The 14,431-nt window shown below is 50.2% G+C and overlaps 2 protein-coding genes across 3 annotated transcripts; one reads left to right on the forward strand and one right to left on the reverse strand.

Annotated features, from left to right (window-relative positions):
- Nucleotides 1-203: 203 nt before the first annotated feature.
- LOC100837243 (hexokinase-8) lies at nt 204-3,710 on the reverse strand. 2 transcript variants are annotated; one of them, XM_003564605.4, is made up of 10 exons: nt 3,360-3,710; nt 3,035-3,267; nt 2,262-2,412; nt 1,973-2,155; nt 1,713-1,787; nt 1,453-1,608; nt 1,240-1,338; nt 1,035-1,165; nt 806-887; nt 204-709 (listed from the first exon to the last, which is right to left on the reverse strand). In XM_003564605.4, the coding sequence occupies exons 2-10, from the start codon at nt 3,199-3,201 to the stop codon at nt 374-376; spliced, it is 1,380 nt and encodes a 459-aa protein (XP_003564653.1). In that variant the 5' UTR covers nt 3,202-3,267; nt 3,360-3,710; the 3' UTR covers nt 204-373. The 2 variants fall into 2 exon arrangements, with proteins under 2 accessions (XP_003564653.1, XP_024315271.1); XM_024459503.1 differs by having other exon boundaries at nt 3,035-3,710.
- A 6,785-nt stretch (nt 3,711-10,495) lies between these two features.
- LOC100844448 lies at nt 10,496-12,959 on the forward strand. The gene is made up of 3 exons (XM_003564628.4): nt 10,496-11,472; nt 11,578-11,790; nt 11,911-12,959. The coding sequence occupies exons 1-3, from the start codon at nt 10,981-10,983 to the stop codon at nt 12,685-12,687; spliced, it is 1,482 nt and encodes a 493-aa protein (XP_003564676.1). The 5' UTR covers nt 10,496-10,980; the 3' UTR covers nt 12,688-12,959.
- The last annotated feature ends 1,472 nt before the right edge of the window (nt 12,960-14,431 follow it).

The following is a 14,431-nucleotide window of genomic DNA, read 5'->3' on the forward strand; positions in this document are numbered from 1 at the left end:
TCAGTTGGAGAGCTTTATTAAGTTACACAAATTATCCTTGTGGGTGAACAAAAGTACTGCAAGCTTGTTTTGGATCACCAGAATTTAACGTGAACTTTGTATGGAACAGTTTGATTCCTACATATAGTCGCTCATGCTTTTAAAAGGAAGCTTGTGATTTTATTTTATTTTTTGTGATTAGAAAAGGTAGTTGTAGCCAAGACTGGAGATAAATGAGACGTCAGCTCTCCTTTTGTTTCAAGTTTCCAACATGGTTATAGACCTCTTACATTTCCAACATGGGTAGATTGTACGTGCTGGAAAGCTAGGTGATTTTTTCTTTTACCCCACAGAAGGGGGAGAGAAATGTATTGGCAAGTAGTTTCACCTACTACTATTCAGTATTTCTGTACCGAGATTGGGAAGCAGCAATCAGGGCAGCCCCTATTCCTGAGCCGTCATCTACGTGCTTGACGGCGACCAACTCTGACGCCTCTTCTCCTAGCAGCTCACATAGTGTAGTTTCCAAGCATTTGCTGAATTTGGAATAGTGTTCAAACAGTCCTCCATCTATGGCGATGACCGATCGATGCTTTTCGGTGGGGCCGTCTCTCCCTAGCTTCTTGAGGATCCCTGCAACCCCTGCAGCAGCCAACCGGGCCGCCCTTCTTGCCACGATATCGCAGATTTCGACAACTATTTTACGTGTCTCTAAGGATGTGCCTGTAATCTGGAGTAGAAATATGTTGCCTTACTGTGCATATACAGTGATTGATAACGAACGTGGATGAAGGATTATCGCACAATGATCATAAAGTCAGCATACCTCTAGGTTTTCTTCCAGTTTTTCAGCAACGATCTTCAGATCAGGAGTTTCATCATGGTGCATTGCAGAAATATGCGGAGTCCTGTATACCACATAAACCTAGATTTATGAGCACATGTCAAGTTTGAATCTGCATAAAGAATTCAAAACATAAAAGCTGATGTGCATCAATAAGAACATGCATTTGAATCAAATCCTGAATCTGTGCATTAGCAAAAAAGTTATATACCGCAGAAGGAAATGAGTTTTGAGGTGAGTGTGATCAATATCACCAAAAATTGCACACTGCAGAGACAGTTTAAGCAGCACCCTCCTTACAATTTCACCTAAATACATTCCTGAGGTTAACTTCTCGTATATCTGAACAAAACCAAAAGCAAGTGTGTCAATGCCCAACAATATGCAAAGGCATGCGTCTTATCTGGGGAGCTCACCTGCTCTCCTGGATTTAAGCTTTCGCTATCTAATGCTTGATCGTATTCAGTGACTGGAAGATGAGGTGAATAGAAGTTACCCCATTCCATATTGATGACCTGACATACAGGAAAAACACTGAAGAAATTAGTTAGAAATACAACGAAACAATCAGGAAAAAAAAATCCAACAATTAGGTTTCAAGTGAAAAAACTTTGACATTTAAACCTTACCATATCCCCTGAATTGGGCAACTCTCCTTCCCATTTTGGTATAGCATTTGCCTTCTCAACATAAGCGGCATTTGTACCGGTACCGAATATCACACCAGCGATAACATCTTCATCATAGTATCTGGCTCCAGCCAATGTCCCAACAGCGTCATTAATCTATTTCATCAAATGATGTCTCAGACTGAGATTCTTCTTCTAAGATCACAAGTATATCATACTAATTTAGAAAAAGAGTAATATAAGAACTTGTCAAGACTAACCAAAGCAGCCACATGCATGTCTAGACCTTGCTTCTCCATAGCAGTTTGCAATTCAGCAACTACATCTTCACCTACCTGATTTCAGAGAATGTTAATTCGAAGGAAGATTCATTTACACATAATTGAGCTATTTGATTTTTTTTATGATGCAGCTGAGCTAACAGAACATAATCAAAGATGTAACTCCCAGAGTTATATCTACTATGGTTGGAACGAAATGACAATACGGGGCACTGAAGAGCTGCACAAGGAAGCCTTACAGCGTCATCAATAGAAAATGCCTTTGTCCACTTGACAAGGGTACCCGATGCAATCGACAGTTGCCTCACTGGGAAAGAAAATGTGAATCCCAGTTCTCGTTTCTTCCCGTTTGATGAGCTATTACCCTTGTCTTCATCAGCAACAAACTTGGCTAATTCAGAAGCAATGAAACCAAACAATTCCTGTCAAGTAAGTAATGAATATAGTCAAACAATAAACCAAGGACGCAGAAGTGGTGAAATAACAACAAATCTTAACAAGCTCGCGAATTTAGCATATAAAACCTACCGAAGAGCTCCCTGACATCAAATGTGGTGGAATGGCGACTTCTCTGGACTCCCGGTTAACGACATGCTTATCATTTCCACCTAGATGCACCTTCAAAACACGGAAATTTGTCCCTCCTAGGTCCAATCCATAGAACAAACCTTCCTCTCTCCTGAATTTAGTAGCACAAAAATAAGCAGGCATATAATTCTAAAGGTGTGGACAGGTGAAACACTCGAACACACAAAAGTTTCTGCAGAAATCAGCAATCTTCATCATTAAATTTATCTGTCAGCTAACATGAAGCCTGATAAAACAACACACAAGTGGATGATATTATAATGTTATCGACATGATAAGGTGCAAGCATTTCCCCCAAAAAAAAAAAAATATATATATATATATATATATATCATGACCAATATGTCCGACCCGACATCCATGAGTTCAATCCTATTCTGGTCTTATTATAATGCTGTGACCATAATAAGGGTCAGATATTTCTGTCTCCTAATGACCAGTTAATATATCCCGTGATCCTTGTAAATGTAAACTGCACCTTGAAAATTTCTTAACAGCAAGATGTGACAACGAGCGCAAATGGTAGTACGGAGTACTAAACTGTTTTTCCTGAATAGATTGGCCTTTTCAGAGAGCAAAAAAAAAAAAAAAAAAAAAAAAAAAACTGCACAACCCAAACAAGAAGTAAAAGACCAAAGCTAGCTTCCTCTGATCAGAAAAACAGAGAAGAGCTGCAGAGTGCAGAGGATACACTCGTGCCTGGATACACTAACCCGGTGGGGAGCTTATCGACGTAGGAGAGGAGCATCTTGACCCTGCTCCCACCCTCCTCCTCCAGCCCCGCGCGCATCTCGTCGGCCATCGCCGCCGCCACGTCCCACAGCAGCGCAGCCGGCGTCGCGCACCTCTCCCGGAGATCCGCCACCACCTGCTCCGCCATTACCGCTCCCAATTCCAGCAGGCCGAGAACTCGAGAGGCACAGGGACAGCAGCCGTGATCCAAGAACTGGAATAGCAAGCCGAGAGCTCAAGAAAAGGGAGGGAGAAACGGGGAGGCACGTCGAATTCGGCGGGGGAAAGAGAGAAAGGATACAGTACTGTTTTTGCGAGAGCAAGGAGGAAGTCAGGCACGTGAAATTTGGCTCGGAGCGCTCATCTTTTCGCGATTGATCGAGCAACTCGGTGGGGGGCAAGGCAAAGGTGGGTGTGGACGCTGGGCGGTGCAAGCTTTGTTGCTCTTCGGGAGCTGCAGAGGGGCAGGTCTATGGACGGATTGTTTATGCGTCCCAGAAATAGAACATCATCGGGGAATCGGATGATCGCATTGGGTTTGGGTTTGGGTTGGCAAAATGGCAAGTGCCAAGGATGGAGGTGAAAGGAAGAATTGTCTGGAGATGGTCACCCAGCCGAATGGCTGAACTCTGAACCCCATCTGACCTCTTTCGGTGGAGGCTGTGTTGTGTAGCCTGTTGTCTGAACTTGTGCGTTAGACTTCTGACACGACTAGGGTGTTTGGCAATACTCCTAGTACTTTGTTAGCTCAATCACATGATTATGGACCAAGTTTCTTGCTAAAGTTCGTCACACTAAAAATGGTCAAAAAAAATCGCCACGCCTTTTGTCAGTCGAGAAAATTACTTAAAACCACCATAATTGGGACACATGTCTAGAAAAACCACATTTAAAAAAAAATCAAATTACCATCACTTTTGTGCATAAACGTACTCCCGCGCACTGATTTCGTTATTGATCTCATTTTGACAAAAAAACTGACAGGAGGACCCACATGTCAGGTCCACCATGGCGCCACGTTGGACAGCGCCCGTCCCTTTCTCCTTCTCCCCTGCTTCCCTTCTCCTCTCCCTCGTTTTCTGCTCAGCTGAGCCGCCTCCTGCTCCTACTCCGACGAGCTCGTCGAGCTCGAGCCACCGTCTCCCCCGCTCAAGACCAGCGCGGCTGCGCCCCTAAGCCTTCCGCGTAGACCTGACCTGTCGAGCTTGAGTTCGACCTGCTCAAGGAGCTGGACGCGCTGCGCGTAGGCACTTAGATACGTCGACGGCAGCGGCCGCATGTGGTGCATGTGCACTTCCTGGACGGCGGCGACCACTACGAGCAGCAGTTGTGGCGTGCGGGAGATCTCCTGATGGGCGAGCAGGGCAGAGATGAGGGGGGGGGGGGGGGGGGAGGTGGGGGGAGAAGAAAGAGGAAGACGAACCTGCAGGCTGGGGGTGCTCCGCGGCGTGCGGCTGTCGGGGTCGGGGGAGTGGACCAGGGCCAGCGGCGGCGCTTGTGGCACCGGCAAGGAGGCCGCCTCCGCCTATGAATCCGCCGCGCTCCGCCTCCACGGGCCTCGCGCCGTCACCAACCTCCCCCGATCCCAACCCCTCCCCTTCTCATCCTGGCGAGCACGGCGCTCGAGACGGGCTTCCATGCCGCCATCGACGACGAGCGGGACGAGGAGGAGCCCTACTACTCCATGCGCCACTTGACGCAGCTCTGCGTCCCGCCGCCGGTGACCATCTGCAGAAGCAGCAGCAGCAGGTGACGGCTCGGGGAGATTCCAGTTGCAGGCAGCGGCGACGAGCACCTGCGCGACAGGGGTGAGCGGGGAGCCGCCGGGGCGCGGGCTCGGGAGAGCGCAGCTTCGCACTCGGGCCGACGATGCACAGCTCTTGTGCACGTCAGAGAGGCACGGAAGGCTGTGGGGACGGAGATAAGGAGCGGCGGCGTCTTTGCCAGAGACGGAGAAGACGAGTGAGCGGCAGATACTACGAGTGCGCGCGGTACAGGAGATGGGCACGGATCTTGACCAGTGGATGCAGCGGCTCGAGCTCGCCGAGCTCGCCGGAGTAGGAGCAAGAGAAGGGGCAGCTCGGCATGGAGGAGGATGGGTGGCGGGGCCCGTCGGTCAGAGATGGGACAGCGTGGGGACGGGACCATTTTAGGCTCTGGTGTGGTCGGGTTCAGCTCGTACGGGTTGTCCAGCGTGGCGCACGGTGTCACTGGCATGTGGGCTCTCTTATCAGATTTTGCATCAAAACGGTATTAATTGGCTAATCAGTGAACGGAAGTGCGTTTATGGACAAAAGTGGTGGTAATTTAAAAAATAAAAAAATTGTTTTCTTAGACATGTGCCCCAATTGCGACGGTTTTAAGTAAATTTCTCTTGTCAGTTTGTGGCTGGCCAGCCATGGGCAGGCGGTTAGACGGTGAATCTAAAAAATAACAATATTATTTCCTAATTTCCGTTTGACAAATGCGGTGACTCATTATGTTGATCCCTTGAAGGATAAGCTTTTGCACACACGACTGAGACTTGAGAATTGCAAAAGGTGCGCTTTTGTTCTACCTGTCTCGGATCTTTGCTATTCTTATCCTTTCTTTCTTTCGAACAAAGGGTCCCCACGGAGCTCACCTGAGCTCCAACAAAAAAACCTTCCCTAACCTTCCCATATCATCTCAAACAACAGATCGTGGATGGAAAATGTTCTCCATTAAAGCCTCGCGAAGACGATGCGCTCACGGCTCTCTGTTCTACGCCTGCTCTCGGCCGCCGGTGCTCATTTCATTTCCGGGCTATGTGCAACGGCCCAGCTTTTTTTTTTTTAGCGAATGCACCGGCCCAGCTGGTCCGCAGCTCCATTCTCCCTCCCACACGGTAGACCACGGGTTTAAAGTAAACGGCCCAGTCTGGACGACTCCGCTTAGAGATGGCAAATGGTCAAAATTGTGGATATACATCCATGGATCGCGGATATGGATCGAATTTTCAATTCATAGATATTCACGAACGGATACCCGTCAACTCGTGGAACGGACACGAATATGATCGATGGATAACCGGTATTTATTAAAATAAATAAATTGGATCCACTACTCGATAGATGTATCTTTCGTTACTGCAATAAAGTATGCCTCCGTCCCGAAATAAGTGACGTTACTTATTTCGAGACAGAGGGAGTACTTCGTAAGTTTATATGGTCTTTTGGTTAATATAGATTATAAATCGGTGATCGGTCATCCACGTAAGTGTCATCTATTGAGATATTTTGAGCAGCAATATCGTATTTTTAGATTATTATTATTTTTGTTGAACACAAAGTAATATAAGTATATATCTAGTAATTCAATGAGATTTCGCATAGTTATGATATGATTTTTTGCCGTGTAAACTCCGCCACACCTTAAAATTTATCCTGGGTCGGCCACAAATTTGAGTCACTTAATATTGGACGAAGGGAGTATGTTGCATGGATATGGATAATCTATGGATACCCGGATACCGAGTGGATATGGATATTGTTTTGCATCCACGAATATTTTCATGAATGAATAGTTGGTCTGACGATGGATATGGATATGAATATGGTCGACCCGTCCAGACCGGCCCCGTTGCCATCTACCGCTCGACACGTCGATGTTGAAACCAACGCTATTCGATCGAGCTCGTACGTGCCGCTCGATGCAATGCGAAGCCGATGCTCCCATCAACATCGGTCGACGGAACGGATCGCTCGCGGTCTCGCGGAATGGATGGCACATGGCGCCCGCACCGGGGCACCACCGCTTTCCTCGTAACCACGAACCCCGTCCATCCACGCACAGCAACGACACTTTGATTTTCTCGAAACACCACTTTGATGGCTCCCGGAAACCAAGCTGCCGTCTAGGTTGACCGGGGCCGCTCATTGGCAGCGAGACCGTCCCCCGTCTCCGTCTTCGTTCCATCCATTCCGTCCAGTAAATACGACGCTCCTGTACACGTACGGGAAAAGGCACTCGCTCGCCCGAAGCAAAGCAAACCAAAAGGGTTATTAACAAAAGGTAAAGCTCTCGAGCCAACCAGCTTTGGATCATCGCCTTTCTCTTTCCCTCCAGGGCTCAGATGTTTCGACGGAAACACACATGCGCGCGCCCGCGCCAGATACGCACCTCTCTTTTTGCCCTTCCACGCTTTTTTTTGTTCAAACAACGTGCAAGCACGACTCGCATGTCAGGTGATTGCTAGCTCGATCGATCGATCGAGAAAAGTAAAATGCGATATTCGCTCGTCACGTCCGCCGTAGTGCTACACGACGGCCGAGAAATGCCAAGGAACGGATACACTATTTGGGATACTCTCAGATACAGTACGTAGTGGCTCGCCAAATATGTGCCCTTTTTTGCGTGGGGCAAGTTTGCAGCGAGAGATTTCTGGTTCCAAGTTTTCAGCTCGTGTAACTCTGAAATTAATCTCGCACTCCCGGGTTTGGCTACTCGGTTGTGCTCTGTCTCGGAAACGACGATTCGTGCAAGTCCGTTTCGCAGTCCCAGCAAATTCGGAGAATGGCCGAATGGGGGGTGTCCCTGACTTGACCTTACAAGCACTAGCACCTGCTCTGTTTGCCTCTTAATTTACGATTTTATTTATGGTTTGGACTGGAAATGCGGTGGCCTGGTCTCTGGATGAAACCCGGTCAAGAACGACCCGCTGGTACCACACAATCGAGTAAGTCCAGTCAAACACACAAAGCAGTAAATGAGCAATATAGTACTACTCCTCCATGGGTGTTTACAAAGATTACAAATAGTGCACATGTCACATCTGCTCTCTCGGCACACACCTACAGCTGCATGCTCCTCTCCTGCGTCAGCGCCTCATCAGAGTCAGGAGAGAGCTGAGAGCCTGCTGCCTGCTGTTGCTGCACGGCCGGCGCAATAGAGTGAGCTATCCGTCGACTGTGGCTGAGTTGACTTCAGGAAGGAAGAGCGGAGAACAGTACGACCAAAATCCACTGCACGGTCACGATGATTTGGAGAGATCAAAATCGTACTGCCAAGTACAGTACGTGCCAAGCCCTGTGTGCCCCGCGCGTGCCGGCGCTGCTGCTAGCTGCAGTACGCGCGTAGACGGTACAGTAGATCGATCGTTGTGCGTGTGAGCGTGTCACGTTAAAATCATGCACGGCAACGTACGTTCACTAGGCCCAGCCGATATTAAGTTCGGTAACCACAGAGAGACATCAGACTTGCACTCCTTTTATTCAATGTTTGTGAGTACGTTCGTTCGTAGTAAATCATCCAGAATATTAAAAAAAGTGCCGATATTAAGTTTCGTACCCCGCAGAGAAAAACATCAGACATGCACTCCTTTTATTCAATGCTGTGAGGACGTTCATTTGTACTCGTTCTGTCCCATAGTTTTCGTCGCGAATTTAGTTTAAAGGTTCCAAATTTGAACTAAATCACGACAAGAATTATGGGTCTTGTAGTGGGTTTAGTTTAAATTTAAAGTAAATCACGACCGGACTTATGGAACAGAGGAAGTAGTAAATCATGCGGCAATATTAAAGTAGTGGTAGTATATAATTTGAGAGGCTGGTCAACATGTTCAGCTCATATATTCATACGGTTTTGCTATTTCTTAGGAGATTGTATTTCTCAGTCGATATATGATAACAACATTTTGATTCAATCATTGAGATTTTTATAAGACTAATGTAGGTCCGATGGATATCTTCATTGGAGCTACGATCGTCGACTGAGAAATAGATATTTCTTAGTCGACTGACAAATAGACACTTCCATATTCATATATATCTAGTTTCTGGACGAATGAATGTTTTAAATTTGAAGTCAAAATTTAAGCAGAATTCTGAACTAGCAAGTCGATCGCGCTTGCATCACCAATTACTTCTGCGTATTAGAGCCATGGGCGAGGGTTAATTGGAATCTCACCATACACGGAGAGTTATTTTTGACTTGCAGCTGAGATGCGAACCCGTATACATTCCCTAGTTTAGAGCCGGCCCCAATGACCCATTGCTCTACTGTACCGTATTGTACGCCCGTCCATGGCGCGATCCTCCCTGTGCTACCATGACGTGCTCGCAAAGATCCGTCGCATGCAGTGCCACGCGCATGCACGTCCTTCCGAAACGGTGCACATGAATGAACTTTTCAAAAAGGGAAAACGGAGCATATCGCGCAGCTAGCTACAAGTCAAAGTGCCACTCACGAGCGCGCCGCGGCAGCGGTTGCACGAGCCCATGCAGGACACTTGAGCCAAAAAGCTTCCACTGCTGCTGCCCCTGTGTTGCCCGGCACTGAGCTTCGGACCACTTTTAGGAGATGGTATAGATGGGATCAACTCGTGGCCGGTTATTAAGAAGCTACGAGCTTCGTTCATTTCATCTTTTGCAGATGGACCGAGATCTCGTGTGTTTACTTGCTTTCTCATGTACGTGTGCGTTGTCTCGATGCATGGCAGGACGCGAGGACAGCGGCGGGGTTGTTGGCTTCGTTTTTCCGGCTCTACTTACGTACGTACGTACCTGGGCTAGCAGGCCGGGCATATCATGCTCATGCACCGCCAAAGCTGGCGCGCGCACTGTGAAAAGACGAAAGAAGAAGCCAGCGTCCTCCTCCCAAAAGTCCAAAACTTTTGTACGGAGTGGTAATTTTCACCGTCCCGTGCTTGTTCCCTTGGCACGCCTTTGCCTGCCACGACGTCTCCCACTCGACGCAATCCCTACCCGGAACTGCGTCACGGAGCACGGTAGTACTGCTGGGTATAGTACTCCATAGTATATTATCGCATGCAGCCTGACTGCATCCTGGCCTCACCCAAACTCACCCACCCGACTTGTCCGCTTTCCGGCCGAGTTTACCGGCCGGCCACTAGATAGAGTTTTGTCCCGTTTCCTTTTTTAACCGCTTTATCGATCCTTGATGATGACACTGACCTTTCGGGTTCACAAATCACAACGTAGAGGAGGTGCATATGTGCATGCAAGATTGCTACATGAGCTTACAGCTTTATTATGCTGGTCACGGGGAAGTAACATATGTTACTGGTTTATGTTACTACTTCAATACTGAGTAGTAACATATTTGTGGTAACATAAAAACCTCATTTATTAGCTTTATAGATCTATTGTATGTTGAAAAGTGTGACGTGATGGTAACATATCTAGTTATCCCAATCCTTTCTTTTCCCATTAATAACATGACACATCATCCAAATTGCTTAGTTGACACTTTAGTTACCACATTTATTACTCCCACTATGACCATGGTGGGCCACTAATGAATTTTTTTTCATACGACCAGCCTTAGTTTTACGGGAGCCACTGGGTAAGCAGCAGCTCGGCAGCACCATGCCACTGATGCTCCATTCCTATCTTTTTGAACTCGCGTCGGACTGCATCTTTTTGAACGGTGAGCTGGGCACCAAGATCTCTGCTTGTTCTCATCCTCACTCCCATGGCAGACACCAGGAGCGACGAGAGAGTAGTCTTTTGCATGCCATCGATCTCTTGGATGGATCTGCTAGCGTTTTGCATTTGTTTAATGCCGGTCTAGGTTGGTTTTGCACAAAGCTAGCAACTCTCGCCCACGCAACATTTATGAGTAGGACTCGCAAATTCAAAAGAATGAAATAAAAATGGAGGAGTAGGAGGACTGCTAGTAGTATTTTGTTTTCATTTTTTTTGTCCTCTATTGCTCCCCTCCATTTCTTCTTATTTGAAACCCGCTCCTCCCCCTCTTCCAGTCTTCCCCTCTCTCGTCGACCGTTTGTTTCCCTCTCTTATTCAAACTTGCGCATCTCTAACGCCTCCTTGGCTTCCCTCTCCAGACCCTCACGCCTCAGTCTGTAGACTGTAGAGAGCATACCGCGAGTTGATCTCGTTCCTGTTGGGTCTCTCTGTAAGGCCGGCCGGAGCTACGTGTTCCGGCGATGGGCAAGGCGGCGCGGTGGCTGCGCAACCTGCTAGGCGGCGGAGGGAAGAAGGAGCAGGGGAGAGAGCGAGAACAGAGGCGTCCCGCGACTACTAATAACGCCGCTGCTCCGAGCGGGGACAGGAAGCGGTGGAGCTTCTGCAAGTCGTCGTCGAGGGACACGTCGGAGCCCGAGGTGACGGCGGCGGCGCAAGTGGGGGCCAACAATGGCGTCGCGGCGATCGCGCGGGCGGCGGAGGCGGCGTGGCTCAGGTCCCTGTACAAGGAGACCGAGCGGGAGCAGAGCAAGCACGCCATCGCCGTGGCCGCGGCCACCGCGGTGGCGGCCGACGCCGCCGTCGCAGCTGCCCAGGCCGCCGTCGAGGTCGTGCGGCTCACCAGCCAAGGGCCCTTGGTGGCCGCGACCTCGCCGCGGGCATTCGCCGGCGCCGGAGGAGACGGCCGCGCCGCCGCCGCGGTCAGGATCCAGACCGCGTTCCGTGGCTACTTGGTGAGCAACCACAAACAACAAACGACTTTCTAGCGATTCGAGAGCCGCGATGATTTGGGCAAGTTCGTTTGATTAATCCTGTGTTGAATTTGTTCATGGTGGCAGGCGAAGAAGGCGCTGCGGGCGCTCAAGGCGCTGGTGAAGCTGCAGGCGCTGGTGCGGGGTTACCTGGTGCGGAAGCAGGCGGCGGCCACTCTACAGAGCATGCAGGCGCTCGTCCGCGCGCAGGCCGCCATCCGCGCCGCGGCCCGCAACCGCGCCGCCGACCTCCGCCTCCACCTCCACCCGCTCACCGTCCGGCCGCCGCGCTACTCCCTGGTACGCAGCTCATTTTTGCGTGCGAGCAAAGCAAAAAAAATCTGAAACTTTTAGTATGTCCTTGTCGTCCGAGGTTGGAAGTCCTAACAGCAAATCTGTGCCGGTTTCTTGTGTGCGCAGCAAGAGGACACGCGGAGCGAGCACGGCAGCGGTGTGGCGCCCTACTACTACAGCCGCCGCCTTTCCGCGAGCGTCGAGTCCTCGTCCTACGGGTACGACCGCAGCCCCAAGATCGTGGAGATGGACACTGCCCGCCCCAAGTCGCGCTCTTCCTCGCTCCCGGTGGCCGAACCCGGCGGCGGGGACGACTACGGCTACTACTCTGTGTCATCCCCGCTCATGCCGTGCGGCCATGGCCTCCCCTGCGCGCCGCCCAGGATCGCCGCGCCGAGCCGCGGCTTCTTCCTCCCGGAGTACTACGAGCGGGAGAAGCCAAGGCCGGCCACGGCGCAGAGCACGCCCCGGTACGCGTCGAGCTTGTACTACACGCCGGTGACCCCGGCCAAGAGCGTTTGCGGCGTTGGGGGATACAGCAACAACAGCCCGTCGACGCTGCTCAGCGGGCCAAGAAGCTACATGTCGAGCACGCAGTCGTCGGATGCCAAGACGCGGTCGCAGAGCGCGCCGAAGCAGCGGCCGGAGGAGGGCGGTGCCGTCCCGCCGAGGAAGAGGGTGCCGCTGCGCGAGGTGGTCTTGGAGGCGAGGGCGAGCCTGAGCGGCGCGACGCAGAGGTACTATGCCTCCTCGTGCAACAACAGCAACAACCGGCCGCCGCGGGAGGAAGCAGGGGAGAAGTTCAGCTTCAAGAAGGCCGTCGTGAGCCGTTTCGACCGCTCGTCGGAGCCGGCCGTGGCCGCCGACAGGGACCGGGACATGTTCTTGCAGAAAGGCTGGTGATTGGTGAAGAACCACTGCCATCTCGATTATCAGCTCGCTCGATAGACAGACAGTAACCATTAGTCGCCATTGCAACTTTCGCAAGGCGGTGTAGTGGCAACGTGCGTCGCCATAAAGTACAAATGCGTACCTCTAGTAATACTAGTAGCCTAATAGGGACATGTTTCTTCTTACTCATGCTTAGTGTTTGATGTGATCGATCGCCTTAACCTCGCTATCAAGCTTCCTGCTTTCTCAGTTCAGGAAATGAAATTCTCTCGTATGGTTTGCTAGTGCTCCTGGAGTAGTGTACTCCTACTTGTACTTTTCAGCATTAGCAGTACACCTGGTTGTAGATTGATCTTTCACCTGTCAATTCAAGTATCAGCTAGTAGCTAGCTCTTCCTCTAATTAACAATCTTCAACGAGTAGTATATGATGGCTGAAAAGACGACATTGATCTTGGTGTAAACCAAGTGCTCCAAAGAAACTCTAGCTAGCCTCCACACAAAACTCCAAAGAGGCTCAAGGAAAGAAGAGAATAATTGCAAATCATCCGTGTTTTGACCGAGTTAAGGATTCCAACAGCCAATTCAAAGGGACAGCGATCTGATGATCTCAACGTGTACGGAAGGGGATTGTCCGTCCCATCGAGCTCGAGGAGCGGGCGATGAGCCCAGACGTGCGTACGGGTCGCGTCTGGATCAGTGGGTGGTCATATATCGTGGATAAGGAACGGACCGACCGGTTCGCAGCGTGCAGGCTGCGTGAGGGCCCCGAACCGGAACATGGTCCGGTCCGGCTCAGCTCGCGATGGGGCTCTCTGCTCGCCTGCTCGGCTGCTCCCTCCCCGTGCGGACACGGCCACGACGGGGATCGGAAGAATTCAGACAGCCGCGCTAATATTATACTTCCCGACAGCACGAGAGCGGTAGCGCTTTCCTCCCTGTTCGCTTCTGTGTCGCTCGTTTCTCTTCCCCTGCTTCCAACTGTTTTGACGCGTCAGTTTCTTTGTTTCTCTGAACTACTGCTCAATTCCCGGGTCAATTCATCTACTCGCTTGCTACCGTAGGGTTCACTAGCTAGTCTCATGTAACACTGTCAGAACCACCCCTCGGTCGATTATCCAGACGAAAGAAACAAATCACTGCTGTGAACAGCTCCATTTTTCGAACGCTTGTCTTGCTGTTTACTGGGTGTGGTGGTGACTGGTGATGGATCGGGGATCGCCTCCTCCCGTGACCATTCATGGCTGCCACGGGACTGTGCTGCACTGTACTCCGCTGCACATCGAGGGAGTACTAGAAACTGTGCCATGAGCCACGGAGGGGTAGGAATGAAATCGACGGGGGTCCATCGATCCCACTGTTGCCGCGAACTGGCCGAGCCAACGGATGGAGGGGTATACTGGTGGAGTATATTCTGAGCCAGCTATACGGAAAGGCAGCATTCAGATTTCGCTAAAACTCACGCTATACGGAAAGGCAGCATACTGAGAGACAGGGCCCGGCCGTCTCTGTTGCTAGTATTAACTGCAGTAGGTCGTCCAAGATTTCGCTAAAACTCACGCTGCAGCTGGTCGACCGGCAGGCAGTATAGTCATCTGCAAATTCCTCGAAAAACCTGGTAAATGGAATGGCAAGCATGTTTTGTAGGACTGCTTCCCATGAAGCAAGGGCATAAAGCATCCGAGAGCCTTTTCGCAGTTTTTTGTGATCGGTCAAAATGGCGTGCGTACAGTACAACCACCTCATGGCGATCGATA

The sequence above is a fragment of the Brachypodium distachyon genome, chromosome 2 (assembly GCF_000005505.3).
Source record: "Brachypodium distachyon strain Bd21 chromosome 2, Brachypodium_distachyon_v3.0, whole genome shotgun sequence".
NCBI lineage: Eukaryota > Viridiplantae > Streptophyta > Magnoliopsida > Poales > Poaceae > Brachypodium > Brachypodium distachyon.